The sequence below is a fragment of the Borostomias antarcticus genome, assembly GCF_949987555.1.
Source record: "Borostomias antarcticus genome assembly, chromosome: 6".
NCBI lineage: Eukaryota > Metazoa > Chordata > Actinopteri > Stomiiformes > Stomiidae > Borostomias > Borostomias antarcticus.
The window spans coordinates 21504909-21515342 of record NC_140239.1 but is presented as its reverse complement, the minus strand read 5'-3'; the positions used below and the strand labels follow the sequence as shown (position 1 = coordinate 21515342).

The window sequence follows — 10434 nt, the reverse complement described above, 5'->3', positions numbered from 1 at the left end:
CTAAAAAATGTATTTTCTGCCGCGAAACGGTTGTTTTTATCAATCTATTTTTATGAATCGCTAGTTGTACTTCCATAGAGCGAGGGCTTGTTGTGGTTTTCACATGCCTCTGTAATATGATCTTTAGAAAGATCTTGAGAAATGATATAAAGCTTCCCCACTTGCAACTCACATTCTCTACGCTACGATCGGCTTGTTGGTGCCTGGAATATTGTGTGCAATATGGCTGAATATTTATCAGATTTTGAGGATATAGAAGATGTTGGTGCCTGGAATATTGTGTGCAATATGGCTGAATATTTATCAGATTTTGAGGATATAGAAGATGACTTAGAATATGATGGAAGCCGATCATAGCTTAGAGAATATGAGCCGCGAGTGTAGCCTACAGACGGAGAATAGCCAGTCTGCGCGCTGTGCACATGCGTGCTGGAGCAAGTGGGGAAGCTTTATTTAGTTTCTAAAGACATTTCCAAAGATCATATTACAGAGGATGTGAAAACCACAACAAGCCCTCGCTCTATGGAAGCACAACTAGCGATTCATAAAAATAGATAGATGAAAACAAGAGCATTCTCCTTTAAGAGGAAGTGCATCTCTGTCCCTGTCCCTCCTCATTTTTCCTCCCTGGTGAGCACAGTTGATACCTGACATCTTTATCTCTCCTTCCTCTCCTCCTCCCATCCTCATCTCCTCTTCCACCTGCTCTTTCCTTGGACCCCTACTGCAATCTCTCTACCTCTCCTCCTAATCCTCCTCTTCTCCACTCCCCCCTTCCTCACTCTGACTTCCTTCCCCTCTCCTCCTCTCCTTCTCTCCTCTCCTCTCTTCCTCCCCTCTCCTCTTCTCTCCACCTCTGCTCCCCTCTCCTCCTCTCTCCTCCTCCCTTCTCCTCATCTCCTCCCCTCTCCTCCATCTGCCTAGTGTCTCGGTGATTTCAAATCTTACTGACATAGCAGGGGTCGAAATAAGCAGCATAGCATTTATTGTTCCCCTCTACATGGAAGCACACAGTGTGTGTATGTGTGTGTGTGTGTGTGTTTGTGTGTGTGTCTGTTGCGTGTGCATGTGTGTGTGTATGGGCATGCATATGTTTGGCTACCGGTCCTACAGTTCTGTGAGCTGAGGCAGGGTCACAGACAGCCCTTCAGCCAGGTGTGTGTGGTACCGGTTATAGGTCACCACTTCCCAGCTCCCCCCAAGGCTGTGGAGGGAGATGAGCTGTGATTGGATAGTGTGGACCCTGCACTCTGCAGATGTGACATGACTGATAATAGAGATTTGACTTGCAGTGTTATGTTAGGTGTTTATAGAAATATATTGTTTATAATGTTTTCTTTGACTTGAGTGTTTCTGTATCTGTAAACCTCTCTTCATCACCAGCTGAGTTGACAGACCCCCCTTCCCCCACTCACACACATCTCCATCTGCAACAGCTCTGTTCCTTGGACATAAACATTGTAACGGACTCAACATACACTGGCTATGACCCATTATTTGATAGTTTGTTAACCATCAGCAAACTACGTATTAATCATTCTGAATCATCTGATCATGTATCTATCAACACCAGTATACATGTACACTTTGTACAGTACATCAACCATTCACTACAAAGACCCTTATTGTTGAATCATGAGCAATCAAACAGCATGTACATTACAAAATAAAGATACATGTAAACCATCTATTATGAGACCCCCTAAAAGGCCCAGTCAGGTTTTTGGGGCCTTCAATCTTAACCATTGACTGGCATCCTAAGAAACATTGACATGCATATCGTCGTTGTCAGATGAAAACCATTTCACTCCATTTTTTTTCAATCAATTGAAAGCTGGGACTACCCTTTACAACCTCTGAACACCTCCTGGCCCTGGGACCAATTAAATGTGTTCTAAACAGCTCATCATATTTGATTTTATGTTTAAAATCAGAAGCTGGAATATTGTTTTCAACATTGTGAAAACTTTTGGAGATCAGTGGTTTTCATCTGACAGCGACAATATTCAGCAGTCGCTCCACAGCTCCTTGGTTATCTGCTCATAAAAAATAACTGGGGCTGCTTACATTTCCAGACTGAGCCTTTAACCCATAAAACAACTGGAATGTGTCATCCGATGGCTGTCGCCAGCCTGCCGTACTCATCCTGCCATCTCTGTCATCCTCTCTTCCATCCCCCCACCAACCCCCCCCACCCCCACCCCCCTTACCCCCACATCTCTACGGGTCAACTACCCTTGTGTGTCCCTCTTCGGTAGGTACTTTCAAAGCCCAACCGACACAAAGGAGCTGCTCTACGACCCCGCCTCCGTCATGAACGGAGACACACTCAAGTTCTGTCAGAAGGAGGCCTGGTGCAAGATGTCTTTCTTCGTCCTGTCCTTCTTCTACTATCTCTACTGGTATGTAGCCGGGGGACCAGGGGATTCTACTGTCTCTACTGGTAGGTGGCTGGGGGACCAGGCGATTCTACTATCTTTACTGGTAGCAGAACACGTGAGCGGAGTTGAGCGGTGAGAATGCCGCTTCACACTCACAGGGCTGTTCTTTTGCTCCTCTCTCTCGCTCAAAGAGATTTCCTGCCGCTCCGATCAAAATCGCTCATCGCTCACCCAGATTTCCTCCCTCTCAGCTCACTGCACATTTGTAAGGTTAATGGGCCTCATTCAACAATACCTTCCTAAGTTCTGTTCGGAAATTTCTTCCTAAGAGTGTTTCTAAAGAAACCTGCCGTCTGATTCATGATGTGTTCATAAATCCCTGGATGAGTTTGGACCTGCCTTCATGAAGATGAATCCCATGGTTTTGTAAATTGAATGCGCGAGCCAGTTCTCCCGAATTAGCATAGGTAAACACCCCGCCAGCCCCATATAAGGACGTGTGACTAAAGGATCGTGCGCAAATGTCACTTCTCAGTATAAATACCAGTCATCCGCACCCTTGACTCGCAAACTTTTCAGTAGCATTATGTTTAAGGTGGTGCTGTGTCAGGTGCGTTGGCAAGTCAGAGGACTGCAAATCGAATCCAGAGTGGGCAATCAAAATCTGATTTTTATTGAGCCAGGTAGGCTCCATTCCTACATGGAATTTGCCTTGGTGCATGGCAATAAACATAGAGAGAAAGGACAGTGCAAAATACAATGGCGAAGTGATACTGTACAGTACAATATACACTAGCCCTAACAGTCTACAAAAATGTAGTCTATAAAATACACAGAAAGTCTGTCAAGCATGCCCAAATGAAAATCTAAAGACGGTGGAGCACTGAACTCCACCTATCATATTTAGTAGCGTCAGTAGTGGATATAAAATGACACCAAAAAAGATGCATGGGTTGATATTAGCCTACTCGTTCAGTGAACGCTGAGTTTGACCAGGCACATTGGGGATATTTTTGGACAGCAATCTCACTTTGTAAAATGATAAAAACAATTATGAACAGATAACAAATGATGCAAATATTATTTTACTCTAATCCTACAATATAATACAACTCAACAACTGTAGAATTGAAGTAATAGCAATCACCAATGAGTTTGCACATGTCTTTTGCACTGTACTCCTGTTACAGTATGTAGCCTACTATGACTGAAAACATTGGTGAATGCCAGAATCTTATTGGAAACAGTCTAAGTGGGGTTTAAGAAGAAATGCTTCATAAGAAATGCGTTCACTTCGTTCATGAATGAGGCCCAATCTTAAACTGAAACAAATTGGAACAGGAGTGAAGGACAATTTTGGGAAACACGCTCCACTCACCCTCGCTCTGACTAGGGGACCAGGGGATTCTACTATCTCTACTGGTAGGTGGCTGGAGGACCAGGGTATTCTACTGTCTCTAGTGGTAGTTGGCTGGGGGACCAGGGGATTCTACTGTCTCTAGTGGTAGGTGGCTGGGGGACCAGGGGATTCTACTGTCTCTAGTGGTAGGTGGCTGGGGGACCAGGGGATTCTACTATTTCCTCAAGTCACCTTTTGAAGTAATGTGTTTAATGCTGTAATTTCCTGACATCTTCAAGAATGTCTTAAAGCTGTAGAATTGTACATTTGACCAAAGAACAAATGTCAGTAAGACATTCCATATTGTTTCTCTCCTGACACAATGTACTGTGGATCCATTTGACTATGTATGTTTGTGACCCCTGGCTGACCTCTGCTAGTAGGGTACAGTACAGTATAGTCAGACTACCCTGTTGCTCTGGGGCTCTAGAACCTTTCACCTGACCCCTCACAGGGTCTTAAAAGAATGACCATCTTGAGTGTGGTGGTGTATAACAGTGGCCATCTTGAGTGTGGTGGTGTTGACCAGCAGTCATGTTGCTTCCTCCCCCTCCTCCTCTAGCGTGTACTGGACCTGACCTGCCATTACCTGCTCCACAACAAAGCGCAGTAGTGAGTGTCACCCTCCAATGCTCACCTCGGCTTGGACCCCTATTATCCCTCCATACCTCCTCACCTCCCTCTCTGCCTCCCCAACCTGCACACACTACCACACCTCACCTCCCACTCTGCCCCCCCCCCCCCCAGCCCCTAGACCTGCAGACACACTTTGCAGCCTCCTGATTTCCTGACTTCCTCCCCTCCTCCCGTTGCTCCCCTATCAGCAGTAATAAACCTAACCCTGGGTCACTGCCTGGAGAATAGGAACTCACCTTTGACCTCTGACCTCTCACCCTCTGAACCTCAAGCTCGGGAATGCTCGCTGTGATGGAGTCCAATAACAGCATTTGCCATTGTTTAACCAGAGTGCTTCTCCTCTGTGCTAAGCCAGTGTTATGGATGTGAGCTACTGTCATGTCTGCTGATGAATGCTGCCTCTCTGTCTGGATGGACTGTCCTTATGCATCTACACTTCTTACCTACATATCCTGTGTTTGGCATGACATGTACAGTAACCGGTTCACACACACACACACACACACACACACACACACACACACACACACACACACACACACACACACATACACACAAACAAACAAACAAACAAACAAACAAACAAACATACAATCAGTTGCTCATTCTCTAGAAAACACACACACACACACACACACACACACACACACACCACAGCTATGGAGCATGAGCTGTATACTTCTATGCTGTTATCTGATTGGTGAAGTCAGAGGCTAGCTCTGGTGGCTTCACCCCCCCTCCAGTTACAAAGGCAAGGTAAGCCTGGGCTCGTTAGCCAAACAGCCGCTAAGACCTAATGGCACACAAAACGACTCTGCTCCTCCTCACTAAGAAGCAGAGCAGAAGCAGAGGATATAAACCTTTATGACATGCCCCTCAGTGAAATTTAAGCTACACTTAACACCACTATTGTGAATAGCTAGTGGGAGCTGGAACTTGATGGCACAGACTATGCGCCCCATACGCCCCATAGCACACACACACACACACACACACACACTAAGTCAAAAGAGATAGAATATATCATTGCTCCTGGCTGTATCTCAATGTATTAATGACATTCCAGAGTCCATTACCATTTGCTGTAACACCACTTGCTGTACCAATATCACTTGCTGCAATAGTAGTATTAGTGATAGTAATAGCAGTAGGGTAGTAGTAATAGTAATGATAGACATATTCGTACAGTAGTTGTAGTAGTAGTACTGGTGATGGTACATGTAGCAGTACTGGTAGTGATATTAATGGCGATGGTAGCAGTAGTGGCAGTATAATGGTGATGGTAGCAGTATTGGTAGTAATATTAATGGTGATGGTAGCAGTACTGGTAGTAATATTAATGGTGATGGTAGCAGTACTGGTAGTAATATTAATGGTGATGGTAGCAGTACTGGGAGTAATATTAATAGTGATGGTAGCAGTACTGGTAGTAATATTAATGGTGATGGTAGCAGTACTGGTTGTAATATTAATAGTGATGGTAGCAGTACTGGTAGTAATATTAATGGTGATGGTAGCAGTACTGGTAGTAATATTAATAGTGATGGTAGCAGTACTGGTAGTAATATTAATGGTGATGGTGTTACTGTATGACCGGTTTGGATTTGGACCCAAACGCACGACACAGGAGGCACAGAAAAAATGCTAAGCCCAAAGGGCGGTTTAATACTAAATACAAAGTCCAGCAGGCAAGGTCAAAAACGATAAACAGGCAGGGGTCAGGCGATCAACAAACAATGTCCACTATCTGTAATCCGTAATCAAAAGTCCATATCCAGAAGGGGGTCAGGGAATCCGTGTTTCAGTCCAAGGGTGGTGATAGCAGGCAAGCCGAGCACTGCACACTGGGTCACAGGTATTCTATGGGAAGATCTGGCGATGAGCTTGAAGAAAACCAGGGTTCTTGTAGGCAGGCGATGATGATGATGATTGGGACCCGGTGCGCAGCACTCAGCCGTAAGCTCGTTCACTAATCACCACGATTGCCTTCACCTGTGGCGTTGGAGCGCGCGCGGTGCGTGTGCTGTGGTGCTGGGCGTCTCAGGATTACTCTCCGGGGATGAGGAGCACGAATGCGGCCCAACTCCGGAGTCAGGATGCGGGAATTCGGAAGACCCCGAACGCCGCGGGGTAGAGCCGGACCAACGCGCCTTGTGTCGGTCCACCGGCAAGCTCGGAGGAGCGGAGGGGGATGTGCATGGAGGTGGCACCGTACTAGATGGTAGCAGTACTGGTAGTAATATTAATGGTGATGGTAGCAGTACTGGTAGTAATATTGATGGTGATGGTAGCAGTATTGGTAGTAATATTGGTGGTGATGGTAGCAGTACTGGTAGGAATATTGATGGCGATGGTACTGTAGCAGTATTGGTACTGTAGTAATAGGCCTATTGATGGTGATGGTAGCAGTAATGGTAATACTATTGATGGTGATGGTAGCAGTATTGGTAGTAATATTGATGGTGATGGTAGCAGTACTGGTAGGAATATTGATGGTGATGGTACAGTAGCAGTATTGGTGGTCATTAGGCCAGCCCTGTGAGCCCTCGGGCTGGAGAAGATCTTGTGTGGTAGCAGTAGCAGTCTCAGACCCCAGTCCCCACCACCACCACCATCACCCTGCAGGATACAAGGATATTCATGAGTTAACCAGGAAGCCTGCGGGCTGTACAGCAGAAGCAGCGGCACGGATTAATGGTATCTTATTTAGGCCTGAAGGGTTTCAGGATGAATGCAAATATGTGGGCTTAGGAGAGAGCTAGGTGAAGATGTGAAGTCTCTGAGCACTGGGGGAACATCAGCACAGGCTAGGAGTGGTCTTATTATGGGGAGGGTTTTGAATTGTTGATATTTATTACCTCAGGCAAATAACTCATGTTAAGCATTGATGGAGAAGATGGTAGCTTTATTAGTCAATCTGCACACAGAGGTCACAGTGGAAATACTGGACATCATCTTTGGTCTCAATACTTCCCTGGGTCACACACGCACACACACACACACACACACACACACACACACACACAGACACACACACACACACATCTAGCAAGTCAGCCAGAACGCAGCGTCCCTGGAGCAGTTTAAGGTGCCTTGCTCAAGGGCACAGCAGTAAGAGAAGCTTTCACCAGCAGCTCTCTATGCTAGAGTAATACATGCTAGTTTAGTCCTGTGCACTAAATCATACTCTAGACGGGCAACATCCATTAAAGATACATAGTAGCCCACAATTAGGCCCGATCAAGGTCTGACAAACCAGGCCAAGTGTGAAATAAACATCACAGTTTGTTAAGATGACAGAAACGCAAGGCTCTCCTGTATTTAAATAAACCATTGGATTGTACGGTCATATAGGGTTAAGATTGGTATTAATAAAGCATAACATTTCTGTGTCTCTCTCTCAACACTTCCTTCCTGCCCATGCAGTCGCCTGAGGATTTGAAGACGCATAATGTTTTACTCCTTTCTAGACAAGCCCATGTATACATTAAACAGGCCTTTTACATTAAAGGGGTAGTGTGCTATTTTGGACATTTAGCCCTATTTCTGGTCTGTCTACCATGAACCTGAAACATAGAGACCATAACTTCACTGATCGTTCCAGTATTGAGCAAGCAGTTTTTATGCAGGCTCTCACTGGGCTACAATGGAAGTCAATGGGGCATACATAAATGCATTGGGACAACTATGAATAAAGTGGTTTTCCAAGACAGGAAGCACGGGATGTAATCTTACCAGTCTCAGTATGCTCTCCTCACAGGAGTCTCAGTACGCTCTCCTCACACAACTCTCATCACATCTGGCAAGTGTCCAGCTTGAGAAAACCAACACATACAGTAAGCATGGGATTCATCTTCTGGTTAAACACTTAAAAACTCCCAAACACACACCACCACCACCCGAATGCCAATGCTCATACTCTATGCTCTGTTGATTCTGGTGTGCTCAGCCAGATGATGAGTAGAATGGTTTGTGGTTTGCAGGGTGTCCATGCAATCACATTGTCAGAATCACTGACTTGTTTTTTGTTCCTGTCTCTCTGTTTTTTCCTCCAGTATGATCTACTCCTTGGTAACCTCATAACAACTGAACTCTCAGCCCTGCAGCCCCCGGACACCACAGACCATACAAGCTATCTATCTAGCTAGCGCACAAACCAAGCAGCGCAGCAGTGGAGCCAAACTACTCCTTCTGGATCACAGCTTTGTTACTGTTTCACCAGGAGGTGAAGGACATCTGATCACATACAGTATGGGGGAGGGGAAGGTTGTCAGATCCCGTCTCCTCTTCTCCTCCATGTATGGAAGGACTATAAAGAGACCCCTGTTTACAGCTCTACAGGTCCGACCTACCTATTTCTACTGCATCACTGCCTGGCCAATGTTTGTACACTAGCACCCACGGCCTCGCGCCTACAGTAGCATAGCCTAGCATAGCCTGGCCTAGCATAGGCTATGTAGCGTCACCAGGACCATAGGAAGCACACACACTGTAGTGTTTGCACAGTTTGACTCAGGCACAGCACAGCACAGTCGATAGATAGACAGGGCAAACTAGTCTTCAAGTGTCTGATCTGGTCTCACCACTTGTAGCTTCACTGGTGAGAGAAGATATGACTGCTTCACAAGAACATGATAAAGACGCTACATGGATGGATCATAGTCAGCGAATGTTGCATCTTTACCAGATATACAGAACATGTCCCGTGTGTTTCTATTTACATTACGTGAATGGCTTTTGTGACGTGTGCATTTTTGTGTATTCTTAACAGAGGCATTTCTAATTGAGATATGATCTACAAAGCATTATTATACAAACAGAATAGTGTGCGATTTTCTGTCATTCTAGTGTTGTTCTTTGTGGAGATTTTTTTCTTAAATGAAAATAGATATGGAATCAAAAGATTAGATAGAAGAGCACATGCACAATAGTGTCTATACTTTTGCACAATATTTGCAATATTTGTGTTAAGAAACTGCGTCAGTGAACCCAAATGGGTGAAGGTCTTCCAATATCATAAGGATTTAATCGACCCTATTTCAGATTATGTGAATCTTTTATATCACTGTTTCCATTATGGACCAAATGTGTTTACTAGTTATTTATGTAACCCACTTAAAGCAATTAGAAGGAGTTTTGACTGGCTATAAAACAGTCTCATTTTAATACTGATGCCTCTACATTACCTGCATTAGCAAATGCAGCCATCAGTGAGAAGATTGGCTGTTTCTATGTAGTTATTCTATAGATATCTGCTCAGCTGGTCAGGTTGTTCAGAAAGGACTAAACACTTTATTTACCTAGATATCTTTATGACATGAAGCGATGGTGCTCATGGAAAATGCAGTTGTCTTTCCAGGAAAACACTACTGCTTTTGTCCACAGGTGCCGCTAAAATCAACACAAACTGAAAAACTCCTTGTAGCTGCTTTCATTCATATTAATTTACTTTGGTTATTTCATACCTTTTAAATGATAGGTAGACAAAGGACTCAAGTTTATTCCTCTCTTTCCTTCTCTCTCTCTCATGTTAAAATCAGTGCTCATGATGCTGCCAATTCAGGAAAACGGTCTCAAAAATGCTAACTGTAAATCAGCGCTTCTGGCCATTTAGTTTTTTGTACTTTATATCCAGACTCAGATGTAGCTACGTTAGCACTCTAACATTTCCAAGATTAGGAAGGAATGTGCATATCACTCATTTAAAAACAGGATTTTATATTGTTATTGTGTGTGCCCACTCAAATGAAGCTGTTCATTGTTAATGTAATAAAGTATAGGTCTTCGCCAACCTATTTTAAAATGTAACATCTGTAGATGTCTTTCTCTCATGTGTGTCAGAGGGTTGGTGACAGATCGGTGACAGCCTGTCCTCCCATGCTACACCTGGCCTCTCCCCAGATCACTGCCACATGCTTCACAATTAATGTCAATGTCATTTTATTTATATAGCACCATTCATACAAATCAAGGTAGCACATAGTACAATGTTAAAAAGGTATGTTTTAAGATCTCGCT

General features: G+C 44.4%; 1 protein-coding gene across 1 annotated transcript in view; it reads left to right on the top strand.

Annotated features, from left to right (window-relative positions):
• Positions 1–8499, top strand: part of cnih3 (cornichon family AMPA receptor auxiliary protein 3) — a gene marked incomplete at both ends in the record, with an annotated part of 45418 nt that extends 36919 nt beyond the window's left edge. Inside the window, 2 exons of the mRNA XM_084440323.1 lie at positions 2259–2402; positions 8472–8499. Of these exons, the coding sequence (XP_084296449.1) occupies positions 2259–2402; positions 8472–8499 (172 nt within the window). The remainder of the gene's footprint in view (positions 1–2258; positions 2403–8471) is intronic.
• Between the last annotated feature and the right edge of the window lie 1935 nt (positions 8500–10434).